This window comes from Phodopus roborovskii, unplaced genomic scaffold (genome assembly GCF_943737965.1).
Source record: "Phodopus roborovskii unplaced genomic scaffold, PHOROB, whole genome shotgun sequence".
NCBI lineage: Eukaryota > Metazoa > Chordata > Mammalia > Rodentia > Cricetidae > Phodopus > Phodopus roborovskii.
The window spans coordinates 14982910-14996277 of record NW_026125295.1 but is presented as its reverse complement, the minus strand read 5'-3'; the positions used below and the strand labels follow the sequence as shown (position 1 = coordinate 14996277).

Here is a 13368-nt window from a genome sequence, read left to right as displayed (position 1 = left end):
TGGGTTTCCGGGCAACTAGGAGGCTGGGAAGGTAGGTCTGCAGAGCAAAAGGCGAAGAGCAGGTAATGCCAGAAGCAATCATTTCTTGCCATGCTGACATCTTGCTGGCTAGAGTTGTCTACATCCAGGGGATGAAGTACAGGTCAAGGTACCCAAAGGACGCTAGGGGCTTATGTTCTCCACAGATGGTTGCTGGATCCATTGAAGCATCTGTAGGATGTCGAAGGGTGCACCCAGCTCTTCCCTCCTCCCACAGACAGAAAGCAATTGGAAGGAGACAGTTGCAGGAGAAAAGAACTTGGAGCAAACAGCAGTGGGCTCCAAGGCAGGCTGTAAGGAACCACACCAGTGAGCTAAGACAAGCTCTTTGGAAAACGTAACTTCTCAGCTGTCACTCCTTTCACAGGATGTTTGGGGACAGCAGGAGCACTGTCCCTGGCAGTTCACCCTGCTAAACACCAGTCACAGCGCAACTGAAACCATACTGCGCGTAGCTCTCAGGCTACTGCTACCAGCCCTCACACTGCTTCTGTGTGAACCGATTCCTGCCAAACTCACAAAAATCCAAGTAAGCAAGAGGCTAGACCTAGACTGGCATCTCAATGAATGGAGTGAAGAAATGCCAATTCTGAGCATCTGTACTCAGTTCCTCTTCTGCATCTGCTGAGCCACAATGTAAATGTACTTTAGACTTAATAAGCCCAGTAATAGGCCCACCTCCAGCTCCTCCTGCTGGGTTGGATCGGATGGGGGTTTGAAGATGGTGTCAAGCCTAACTCTTCACCCTGCTCAAGTACACAATACTCTGAAGCCCAGAACCCACACACTATGGCTGCTCCAAGCCCCTAAATCCTGTTTTGGGAGTTTCTGGCACTGGCAGGCCAAGGGACCTTTGCAGACTGGAAAGAGAAACCAGTAGATTATAGGGCAGAGTTCTGTTTCAGTTCAACTCTCCAAAGACAGATTTTTTTTTTTTTCCCCTTTAATAAAAAAATCCCAGACAAACTTTGAAGTCCTAGAGTAAACCAGCAAAAGAAGGAAGTAAATTCCTCCCCTGTGGGGAGGGGGCACCACAGAGCCAGCATCATCATTAGGAAAGCTCCAGGCTTCACAACTCATTGTCAGGAGCCCGCTTAAAAAATAAATTACAAAATGGTTGTTTGGGGAAGAGACAGGTGAGCTGTTCTTTCCCTCAGGAGCAGCAGGGATTAGGCAGACTACAAATCAGTCCGTGCGCTGGCAGCCTTGGGGGCATATTTAGGCATCAGTTCATTTATCTTCCGGATATAGTCAGACTTTTCTGCACAGCCTTTGCACATCTCCCCCCAGTCATCCAGGATCCTCTTCAGCTCTTTTACCCGGAGCTTCTTCAGGTCGACTGTACTCAGGTCAATCTGCTTGTCTGCAGGGAGAGCAGGATAGTAAATGGCGGGGTAGGAGAGGCTGCAGCCCCCAACTGCTGCAGGCCAAACCATTCCTGAGGAAGACCAGCCCGACTTGCAGCAGGGGAGACATGCATACTGTGCCAAAAGGGAACTGGCATTCTTCACCAGCAGGGCCACACCAGGCTGTCAGTATCCGCTACAGGACATGCAGTATCCAGTTCAGAGAACCCACATGGTTCAGAGGAGAAACCGCTCCAGTTCTCCAAGGACCTTCTACATGTCAGTCAGCACAGAATGTGACAGTTCCAGGCTGGTGATGGAGCAGACAAACATCCCCTATCTCCTCATCAAGGAGCTGATTCTATAACCCATATGACCCAGACAGACCTACAGCAGAACCAACCAGGGTATACCAAATTACCACAAGCACAAACCACAAACAGAACTCCTGGACATGTGAGCTATACTAAACACTGGCACTGTTTAAACTTTATGGGAGAGGCCTGGCTCTTCTCTCGGCTGGGGTTATGTGCAATGAGATGGACTCTGCCATAGTGATGCTGTGACACCTATCACTCTTAGGCTAGAAGGATTTAGATAAAGTACAGCCATGACAAGTCTGTTAAAATCTCATTACATCACTTCTCTGCTCAAAAGTTTCTGATGCTCCCAAATTCCTCACCAAACCCATAGGCCCTGTCCAGCTTGTCCACCTTATGTATTATACCTCTATCTATATGCTCTGTCTGCACTGTCCTACTGTGAGCTGGCCTCTTGGCTAACCCTCCAGCTTTCAAAGTATGATAGCAAGTCACCCTCTCCACTTCTGACCTCCACCTAGCTTTGATGTAGACAACTCTGAACCCTGCACAGAGTATCACCCATCATGCAGTAAACACTCGCGATGACTGCCTAGAAGGGCACACAGACATTGCAGGAGGCGCACAGGTCCTGGTCACACTCACCGTATTTTAGTTCGCAGATCTGGCTGTCTTTCTTCTTCAGCTTCTCACAGATCTTCTCCACAGGGATATGGTGGGCCAGGGGCTTCGATACCTCATTGATGATCTTGGTGGCTGCATCATCTGTGGCCCCAATGTAGTAGCACTGTAGCAAAAAACCAAGCCAAACAAAAGCCTTAAAAAAAGAGTTTATGTGCATGACTAGGTGCATGTGTGTGCAGGTGTGGAGGAGGCCAGAAGGCATTGAGTCCCCAGAGTTGGAGTTAGAGTGCTGTGGGTGCTGGAATCTAAACTCAGGTCCTCTGCAGGAGCAGTACACTTTTATAATCATCTCTCCAGCTCCAGACAATGGCTGTTAGGTCATCCTGAAAACTGCTCTCTGCCAAGGTCTCATGTTTCAGTCCCCCCAAATCTAGTTGTTACAAACTCTGGGCACTTGATATGTGCTCAGTTCCAGAGTTTCCAGATGAGTTTAAGAACCATCAGAGTTCTAATGAGAGATGGCCAGAGAAACTAAAGCCACAAAGCCTGATGCTTTACGAGGGCCCTGGCCGTTGACTTGGCCCTGGCCACCTTGGGGGCGCCTAACTACTTCTGATCCCAAACACAGCACACTCTCCTTCTGGTCTTTGGATACTCACTCCACTTCACTGGTTCATCCCCTCCCTCAGAGACACCTGACTACTTTCTCTGACAGCCCCTCCCCACCCCCAAACCATCCTAGTTTGTTTTCTTCATGGACACACCATTCACTGCTTTGCATTTGTCTGTCATTTTTCTCTTCTGGCATATTCAGTTCACAGTAGACACTTAATAAATAAATACAGGCTAAAAATACTTAGTTTACAGACATGTCCTGTCATGAAGTGGACAGTACACACGTGCCAGGGACAGCTTAGGTGGCTCACCAGCTACTCACCAAGCGATTCTCTTTGCCTCTTGCTTCACGGCAGAACTTTACAAGTTCTTCTTCGATAGTGGCTGGTGAAAATGTGACATCTCTGTCTTTAAGGTCCTGGTAAAATCTTCCCAGGTAAGAAATACAAACTGGAAAAGAGAGATGGTAAGCAATTACTAATCCCCATTTCCCCAGAAGAAACTGTGTCAGCAGTTCTGGTAGAAGGGATGATGTTCTTTAAAATGTTTCCAGTCATTGGTTTTTCTGAGGCACTCACTCACGGGTGCACAGAACACTTAGGATGCTGGGGTCCTAGTACCCAGTGCATGCCGGGAACGAACATTACCCCAGTGACCCACACACAATCCTTGTTCTTTTCGAGTTTAAGTCGAAAGTGGACATGTGTCCTTGAGAGGGAACTCACTGTGACCTCATTAGGGGCAGATAAGAGGCTGAAACAAACGATCAAAACGCTCCTTATTCCAAAAACAAAGCCGAACCCGTAAGTGCAGATTGGCAAAGAGACCGTTGAGGCCCACGGAGTCCCTTTCCGAAACCACTAAACAGTGATGGAAAAGGACAAAAAATACCACGCTGTGGGCGACCGGCCAAGTTTTCAACGCGATCGAGCCGACGCTTTCCCCTAAATGTTTCTAGGCCCGGGTAATAATTCCGAGGCCCTTCCTCCAGGGGACCCCGCTAGCACGGGCCTCCGTCCCCGCTCTCGGTTCCGTTGGCTTCAGCGCCGCCAGGCCGCCCCCTCCCGGCCTCCCCCTCTGCCCCCGCACCTTCACAGTCGCCTGGCCGCAGTGCCCGGCTGTCAGGCAGCACGCTCAGGGCCAGCGCTACCGCCAGCCCGCGCGTAGCCCACATCTCCTCTGCCTCCTCCGCCGCCGCTGCCTCCGCCGCCGCCGCCGCCGCCGCGCGAGTGAACCGCACCCGGCGCGGTGCACCGCCTAGGGGGCTGGAACACAAGCCGGAGCTTCCCATTGGTGGGTAGTCTCCGCGCCCGCCCATATGCCGCATCTTCATTGGTCCACGTGCCCTAGAGCCCAGGCCGGCGGCTCCACGCTCCCCTTCCTCATTGGCTGATGGCGTCTGGGTCCTAGACAGCTGTCGGTTGCTGATTGAGCCTGGGCGGGCCATACAAACTGCTGGGCGGAAGCTGCACGGCCGCCATGTTGGGTAGGGGCAGCCGCTTTGGCTGCTGCCGGGTACACTCCGAATCCGGTGACTCTTCCCGAGTACCCCTTCTCAGCTCCGTACCCAGTCCCCTCCCGAGCCCCGGACTCGTAGCGCAGCGCAGGATTTCTGGCGTCATCAGACACCCAGCAGGATAAGCGGCGCCAAGCAAGCATCAGCAGCGGTTCCTTGTTTTGAGTCTCCACGTGGATTGGCGAACCAATCCACGCTTTCAGAGCGTACACGTTCATTCGCCGGCTGCTCACTCCTTATCCTGGGTCGGAATGCAGAACCGCCCAGACGGAAGCCTCGAGGCCAGTCAAAGTCGGCTGCTGTCCTGGACCTCTGAGGGCTCTGTCGGCCGCAAGCAGGCAAGCAAGGGTTGGGATAGCCTCCCAGTGCAGGCCAGGGGTTCTTGGGAAGTTTTGTGTCCCACTCTTGGAGACGCGCAGATGGAAACTGGAGATGGTACCGCCTGCCCTGCCCTGATGCTAACTATTGTGCAAGGGCTTGGCCACTTGCTCTCGAAGGCAGAATACGGAGAGCGGCCGGCTAAGTACAGAAAAGTATCTGCAGCTAAAAGGGCGTGGAGCCCGGCGACAAGGGTTTGAGAGGGGCACTTATGCTCCCATTCAGTGAAATCAGTGGATCAATATCAGGTATTCATCTTTAATTCACATCACAGCAGTCAAGGAAGGGGGAGGAGTCAATTGGCAGATATTTACATCTAAAATTCACATTACTTGTTGGATTTATAACATGCTACCACAATATATACAGTAAAATACCTCTTGGGACACCGGCACATTTTTTTTCCCCTTTAACTCTTCTGGTACAGGTAAGATCATTTTTAAATCAAATTTTCTTTAGACATGAATACACAAAGGAAATGGTTAGAAGTTTTCTTGTTTTAAATAAGCACAGAATGCCAGAGGTTAAAAACACATTTATAGGGCTTATTACCAATTAGACATCACACTCTATACATTTTTTTTGCTCAAATTCCTGTACAAATACACAGCATTCAAATAGATATTTACAAATATGCTTGAAAGAATGAAAATCAGTATTTCACAATCTTTTCAAAGGATTCTGATCTCTGGCCTCCCATTTCCCTCACACTGGCTAGTTTCTCAATAGAAAGTACTCAGAATAGGGCCATTTCATCCAGTTAGGGAAAATGGAGAGGGACAACACAAATATATTTCATCTTGCATAAAGCAAGGCCAAGGAACTTAACCTACATTCCCTTCCCTACCTCCTGTGCCACCAAGTGGAGAAGGTAAATGTCAGCATGTCATAATTGGCTGCCTTCCTGGACTGTCCTACCTAAGAATCACGTTCAATGACCCTCACACCTGTGAACCCAGACGGTCCAGAGACAAGCTTACCAATGAACCTAGGCTCAGGAGCAGGCGTGTGCCCTTGGAGCCAGGGCTCCCTGGATTGGCCTACATCCTCAGCAGCCTCTGCTCTACTCTGTCTGCCTAAATGATCCTGAGGGTATCAGAAAGCCCTACGCTATTGACCCTGGACCCCAACATACTCTGGAGGAAAATGGGCCTTCCTTCTATCTTCTCCCTTGGGTTATTTGCTGGCAGTTCTACTGAACTTGTTTGTAAGAGAAAAACACCCTGACCGTGGACTTCTCTGTTTGGGAAAGAACTGTGGAGAAAGAATGAGCAGCTAGGCCCAGGATTTGGCCACAGGAGGCCAGAAGACCAACAAGTTAAAGGGTGTAGGGTAATAACATACCTGCTCACCAAGGAGAAGGCAGTCTCATGGCCATCATTGATGTGAGTGTAAGCAAATGAAAAAAACAAAACAAAACAAAAAACAACAACAAAAGAAACCCAACTGTCTCAAGACAAGTTATTTTTTTAAAAGTAACTTAGAAGCACCCTGGTAAAATATTACCATACCCCCACCATAATACCAAGAGAAAAATCAGTGCCCTGACAAGAAAGAATTTCCTATAAAGTCACCACTGTGGCCTGCCTAACAGACTGGGGAGGTCTGAAAAGCTGCCCTTCTGCCGGTCCTGAACCCTGAGTTTGGAGTGGAGGGTTCAGTACTTGGCTACTTGGAAGATAACAGTTTTACCTGTGTGGCTCTCTGCTTCCAAAATTAGTTTCCTCCCAACATCGTTTATTTTTTTATTTTTTAAACCCAGGAGCTTACTGAACCTGACCACACATCCTCAGGGCCTGGAAGCCAGGCTGGGCAGCCAACCCCAAGGCTCAGAGGTAGTGCTGAAAATCCCTGATTCAGGCGCTAAGTGGCAGGCATTTGGGGCCACCTGTGAAAGCTAAGAGCTTTCTGGCTCCTGCCACATTCCAGCCTCACTCTTAACACCAGCTCTCTCTAACACAAGGGAAGGAGTCTAACTCCCTGAAGGATTGATAGCCCTTCTGGCTTCATTTAATTCAAGCCCTGGGCATAAGAGACAACCCTTGCAAGTCCATTCAAGCCAGGGAGGCTTCTGTAGATCATGAGGTGTTTTGAGTGGAAAGGAGCAAAAGGTCCAAAATAAAAGTGATGAATTACGTCCAAAGTGGGATAAGAGACAAAGCTGGCCCATGGAAGCCTGGCAGTGTGCCCTGGGCATGCAGTTAGGCCAGTCACGTGCCTGACCAGCCCCTCAGTTGCACACTCCTAGATGGAAGAGTGGGCTGGCAGGCAAGCATTTGTGCAAAACGGCTTGTGGCCCCTTAGTCCACCTGTGACATGTAGTCCATGTGGTCCTTGCAATCCCTGAATGCAACCATGATTTTTTTTTTTTCTGTCCATACAGCAAAGGAAGAGGTCCCTAGTGCAATTTCCATTCTTCGCCATCGCTACCCTGGAAGGAGGCCTGGGCTCCTACTCCTGGACTCTGCAATGCTGCAAAGCAATTCTGTCTGTGCAATATCTCCATATAGCTCCATGTGGTCTGGAACTGCAGGAGGAAGAAAGCAACTACTGCATAAAGGAAAACCCAGAAAAATGGAAACAAAAAATGAAATAAAAGAGAAGCCACAAGCCTTCATGCTGCTGTGGCCTCTGGACATGGCAATACATGAGTTCACGGCAGTAGAACAGAGACTCTGGTGGTTTTCTCCTGAGTGCCAAGCCTCTAGCTCCCTGGGAGGGACTTGCTTTTCAGACCCGGAGTGCCTGGGCAAGCTGCTTATGGAAGGTGGTGGTGCAGCTGCCTCTCTGCTCCTCACTGTTCCCCTCGGCCGTGCTCCCAGGCCATGCGGGCCTGCTCCTCCTTGATGCTCCCAGGAGGCAGTGAGGCCTTTCGGTGCAGGCCCCGTGGCCTCTCAGCCTCCTCCCGCAGTAGCACACCCTCATCGTGCTCTAGGGCTGGCAGGCGGGGGTGGTAGGGCTTGGGTGGCAACGCAGGTGGGTCCATGGGGTCCTGAGGGATGACACACCCTGGGGCTGAGTGGCTTCTGCATGGCTGGGACTTGATGGAGTCAAGGACAGCAGACTCAGAGAGGCTGTAGTGGACAGGGAGGTAGGGTGGCTCAAGGTCTTCATCGCCATTCCAGGCCTGGCTTGGCATGGAGTCCATGGTGTCTGTTCGAGGCGGGGCCTCTGAGGAGTGCCCAAAGTTACTCTCACTCAAGGAGGACACACCGCTGCTGGCACTGCCAGACAGCGTAGAGTTGCTGCCATCCAGGCCCGATTGGGGGCTTGTAGGGGAGGCTGGGATGGGGTGGAGAGGAGACTGTGCGAAGGAAAGGGTGGGTAAGTTAGAATTCCCCTCTAGACAGGTGGACTGGCCTGCCACGTGGAGACCAAGAGTGTGCTTATCAACGAACTTTAAAGTTTTAGCAGCTTCTTGTCTTTCTTCAGCAATGACTCCCCCTAAGTGACTTCCCCCCAAAGCAAGCTAGTGGAGCCCAGAATCACTATTATTTCTGAGGGACAATAAATGCCCCTGCCCTAGCTGCTGGGCATTGATGCACCTGGGGCCAAGTCCCAGGTTGGGTATGGTCTGAGTTACTGACAGGAGGGCTGGGTCACCGGGGAGAAGGAACCCTGGTGGGCCACAGGTCAGATGAATGTTATTCTGTTGCTAAGACTGTCACAGACTTGGTCTTTTCCCATTTACAGAAAAATTAAGCTAACAGGACTCAGATTTTACTTCTTGAATTTTTCATAAAACTTTAGTGCCTGATGTTTCTCATTTTCAGTTGACACTAGTTTTAAAAACTATAACCCACCACAGGTACATTTAGTTAGCTACTGCATTATAGTGTATTGAGAGCCTGTGATACTGGCAGAGAGCCCCCAAGTTTCTCAGTGCTCCCTATGCACATATTCTTGTCATGTGTTGTCCAGACCCTCTGACCTCCCTGTCCTCATCAGATTCGTGGCAGGATGCATGGGTCACTGCTGCTCTAGTGTGGCTCTGGACACCCCAGCTTCTGCCAGCTTAGGCTCTCAGGGCAGAGGAGCAGGGGAGGCAGGTTCCTCTTGTAGGCCCCAAGGGTGACTCTACAGCAGATGAGGCGGTGGGACAGTTGCTTCAGTACATTACCTTGCGCAGGGTCCGGGCAGGGAGGGCTGGGGGGGCATCACCCAGAGGGTGGTGGAAGGCGTCAAAGTGTAGGGAGTAATGACCTGTGAAAAGAGAACAGAACCATAGCCTCAGTTGGGGACCCCTGCACAAGTTGCACAGCAGTATCACCTTGCTGGGCACTGGGCAGAGGTAGAAAAGTCCCCCAAGAACACCTCAGCATTGAAGGCCTTTCTTTGTACTGACAGTCTGTAAAATACAGGTTGCTGGGGTAAAATAATTCCATTTTACACAGGAGGCCAGGAAGGTCGAGTGCTTCAGAGCCCACGAAACAGGCTTCAGGCAGATGTTCTAGTCCACGGGTAAGGCTGATGGCAGACTGGTGAGTGGTGGATCTGGCATGGTTGATTTTGTTGTCTTCAGCCTTCCTGGCTGGGATGGCTTTACCGAGCTAGCTTGCAGGACTCAAAACCTTGTTGGCCCCAATGTTCGGCAGGCTCCTTCCTGCGGAGTGGATGTTTTTTTCTTGGCTGGGATGGCCTACACAGCTTCCGATCTAGCCCCTGGTCAGAGTTCGAGACCAGAAACTATTTGGGGGACCCGCTTACCATGCAGCAGGCTTCGGGGAGGCACTGGGGGGGCCAGGATGTGCCCCATGAGGGCAGACAGGAAGGGCTGGGCCTCTTGGGCTCCGCTATCCAGGCTCCAGCTGCTGGGGGCTGCTGGCACCGCTGAAGGGTGGAAAGAGACGGAGTGAACGGAGGTTACTTCTTGAGCTTCCCACTTGGAGAAGCTGCCCTAGAGCCCGAGGCTTCCTTCTCTAGGTGTGTTCTGTGTAGCCATCATATAAGAGGCATGTCAGGCCCTACAGATGAAGATATTGGCCAAGCAAGGCACTGTGGCCCATAGAGATGACTTAAAGTTGCTTAAGATAACAAGAGCAAGCTGACTCTGAAGAGTGTTCAGGATAAGGCAGACTGAGACAGTGCAGTAAGGAGTAAACACTTGTAGCCTCTGGGATCTGTCAGAAGAAAAACCAGAAGACCACAGGAGAGAGCAGGGTAGGTAGGTCAAAGAGATCAAGAACACAGAGTCTTCACAAGTCAAGAATTAAGTCAAGGCACTTACACTCCCCATGCCCTGTGTGAAAAGCAGGGAGCAGGATGGGAGACAGCGAACAGCATCCTTTGAGAGACAGCTCCACAAGTTCCATAAAGGGCCTTAGAACATTGACCTATTCCTGTTGTTCTTATGTCTACTGGCTGGGTTTAGGAGCAAGACATTTTCCCAGCAAGGAGAGGTATTTAAGGTGCCCACTGGAGTAAAGTTAAAAAGCCCAGGATTTTCAGCCTAGACTCGGGAACACACTGCCTCCTGAGGAAGGAGAAGGCAATAAAGGCCATGGCTGCAGAATAGAGCAGGCCCCAAACAAAGTAGGCAATAAAGGCCATGGCTGCAGAATAGAGCAGGCCCCAAACAAAGTAGGCTGCCTCAATACTGGCTCTTTGGGTACAGCCGGGGTGAAAGTTCTTTGTAAAAGAGGAGAGTGAGCAGTGGCTGGATTTTGCAATTTGGGGTTTGGCTACTCTGCAGGTGCAGAAAAGGACATGTGAAGCACGTTTATCTAATCAGTTCTTTTCAGAGATCAAATGCTACCAAGAGGAAACATGTCTTTCCTCTGACGGGGCCTTTTGGAAGAGCTCTGTTTTAAGGCAGTGGTAGCTGAAGGGAGCTCACTCAAGGTATCCAGGGTTTGGGCTTTTATGGTTCAGACACTCAATGGAGAATTTCAAGGCCTGATAGGAGCTGGGAGCCTGTACAAAGAGCTGGAATCTGGCCTCGGAGTAGGAGATGGTCCAAAGCGCTGGGCCCAATGCATTCCATGGATAGAAGGATGACATCAGCTTTCTTCTCTGCTCAGGGACTAGCACAGGTAAAACTTCAATTATAAGGGCTGCTTAATCTCATGACATATTGGTGGCTAACTGCAGGAAGAGGGGCATCTGAATCTGATGAGTAGCCACAGAGCTGTTACCTGCAGGACAGAACTCTGAATCTGATAAAAGCATCAGATGGCTTCCTCAGAAGCTTGAGCCCAAGAATAGGTGTTTCCTCTCCCAGGTTCTCCAAGATGCAGCAGGGGCTTCTTGGTTCTAAGCACCCAAGCTCTCCTCCCCCAAACAAAGATGACATTCACTATGAAAGCTACAGGTGTCAGAAGCAGCAGCTTGGAGACGATCCGAGAAGCTTCTCCAAAAGGACCTAACAATCCAAGGCCTCAGACATGTCCTTATCTCCCGAGAGAACCGAAGGGGCTGCAAAAAGGTTACCCCAAGGGTCCACTCGAGGTCAGGGATGCTTTAGGGGAGAAATACTAGGAAATCTGTAATGGTGTACTTAAGATGGTGTCTGGGTGAGTCATTACATGTCAACTATAAATCACAAATCTGCAGTGAGGCCAATGGACCTTTGCCATGTGGAGTGGCCAAGAGAACAATTTATTCTAGGAGAAGAGCAATAACTCCCTGTGTACTGTCATTTGTCAGCATTAAAAGCTCTACAGCATTGGCCTGAGGTCCCCAGTGCACAGTCCCTGGCTTGAGGGAAGGCTTGTCTTGTCTAGGAGTGACTGGCAAGAAAAGAACCTATAGGTGAGAGGTAGGCTTCTAGGGGAACCTGGAAGTTATTCTGGCTTGTGTATTACCAATGGGAGCTATTCTGGCTTGTGTATTACCAATGGGAGCTATTCTGGCTTGTGTATTACCAATGGGAAGTTGTCTAATTTGTTGGCACTAAGTGCTGATATGGATATGGTAGCTCTGGGCTCAGCTTTTGTTCTGAGACACCTGTCCTTCCCTCAGACACCTAGGGTGGGTGTGTCCAGCTCCTTGCTGCAGTGTAGCTTGAGGCCTGAGGCTCTTCTGTGTCCAGCTGATGTAGCATCCTGGTTGACCACCGGTACTCATCTGAGCTGTGAGCTGTGTGACTCTTGGCTAGTTTTGAGATTGTTCTGCATCTTAGGTGAAGAAAACACATTGTGGATTCTGGCCTTCCAGGCCGAAAGGCCCATTGTTTTGGGGTCATAGGTGCAGGAATCCAAGAAGCCACTCATTCGGGATGTGCAGCCGTGAGGTTAGGAAGGCATCTTCAGTAGGCCCTTCATGGCTGAGCATCTGGCACTAATGCCCACTAGGAACCAAGGTTTTGGACCCAGTGTTTGGACTCCTTAAAAAGGACACAGAGTTTGTCCTCTACAACAATCAAGAGGGGTAATAATGACAGTGGAGACAGCAGACAGCACTTGGTAAGCAGGTGCAGTGACAACACGATGAAAGCTTTGAAGGGACATGGTCTGATGGACTAAGGGGCAGTAGACCATATTGGTGGGAAGTGAACATACATTTAGCACAGCAGATGGAGGAGAGGAGAGAACTATGGGACCAGGTTCTGGCTGACAGCCAAGCTCAACATGGTCCCCATTTAGGTACTGCTGTGCTAAAATTAATTTAGGTGTCTGGGGCTTCAGTCAAGGTTATAGAGGGTGGCTGCTGGTTCTCACATCAGCTTGAGAACACGGGGTAATGTGGCACCATCTATAAAGCTGCAGTTCTAGGTAGAGTTTCTCAATGGCATAGTGTAGTACAGACACAGTAGTCGCTGACCAGAGTGGCTAAACACCCAGAGCTTTCCCTGTAGAAACTTGCTTTCACTGTAGTATATTTTCTATTGCTTTGGGGCTTTCATTGGTGCCGGTCCATTCTGAGCTCAAGGAGAAGTTTCTGAAGCCCCAGAGGGACTACCAAGCTAGAAAGAACCTAGGAGAGTAGATGCCAATAGCAGCCAGAGTTATAACAAATTACTCAAGGCAGATGGCAGCTGGGCCTCTCTGAAGATGAGCCCAGGAGGGAGGGAGATACAGACAGACAAACAGGTTCCAGGCCATGTGTGATCTAAATGGTGACCTGAGGAGTTGGTCAGCACTATTTCTAGGTAGACAGACCTGGGCAATGGGTCGTGGCTCAGGACTGGACATTTAGTTGGTAACTCAGGAACAAGAGTAAGACACTCAAGATGGGACAAACATGAGAGATCTCCTAGAGAGAGGAAAATACCTTTTTCAGCCATAGACAGATTGGGATCACTGCAGGGTTTACAGGCTCCAACTACTTGCTGGAACAGGGCTCGCTGGAAGTTTGGTGGCTGAGGGAAGGAGAAAAATATCAAAGAGTGTAAAAGCAGCCAGCTACATCTGAGAAGCAGGGTGGTAGACTACAAGAGCCAGGACATTCTAAGCTCAGATGACGATATCCAAACAGTAAGATGGCTCATGCTTGAGATGTGCTGATAGCGTCTCAGTCCTGGGAAGGCTGTTACAACAGTCCAGGTATTTGCATCTGAGCACTGCCATGGATATTTGAGGCATTACCCAGG

The 13368-nt window shown here is 50.1% G+C and overlaps 2 protein-coding genes across 9 annotated transcripts in view; both read right to left on the bottom strand.

Annotated features, from left to right (window-relative positions):
- Nucleotides 1-981: 981 nt before the first annotated feature.
- Manf (mesencephalic astrocyte derived neurotrophic factor) lies at nt 982-4292 on the bottom strand. Its single transcript, XM_051205310.1, has 4 exons — nt 4034-4292; nt 3267-3394; nt 2351-2492; nt 982-1402 (listed from the first exon to the last, which is right to left on the bottom strand). The coding sequence occupies exons 1-4, from the start codon at nt 4275-4277 to the stop codon at nt 1218-1220; spliced, it is 699 nt and encodes a 232-aa protein (XP_051061267.1). The 5' UTR covers nt 4278-4292; the 3' UTR covers nt 982-1217.
- Nucleotides 4293-5082: 790 nt separating this feature from the next.
- Nucleotides 5083-13368, bottom strand: part of Dock3 (dedicator of cytokinesis 3) — a 307646-nt gene continuing 299360 nt past the window's right edge. For 6 of the 8 annotated variants that reach the window (XM_051205186.1, XM_051205158.1, XM_051205167.1 and 3 more), the window contains 3 exons: nt 13050-13137; nt 8959-9041; nt 5083-8142 (listed from right to left, as the gene is read on the bottom strand). In XM_051205186.1, coding sequence (XP_051061143.1) covers nt 7633-8142; nt 8959-9041; nt 13050-13137 — 681 coding nt within the window. In that variant the 3' untranslated portion in view covers nt 5083-7632. The remainder of the gene's footprint in view (nt 8143-8958; nt 9042-13049; nt 13138-13368) is intronic. The other 2 variants (XM_051205202.1, XM_051205195.1) reach the window with 1 other exon arrangement.

Coding starts and splice junctions, on each gene's coding strand:
- Manf (XM_051205310.1), bottom strand. CDS start 4,277: ATGAAGATGCGGCATATGGGCGGGCGCGGAGACTACCCACCAATGGGA. Junction 2,493..3,266: donor GAGGCAAAGAGAATCGCTTG/GTGAGTAGCTGG, acceptor TTTTTGCTACAG/TGCTACTACATTGGGGCCAC. Junction 1,403..2,350: donor GATCTGCGAACTAAAATACG/GTGAGTGTGACC, acceptor CTCTCCCTGCAG/ACAAGCAGATTGACCTGAGT.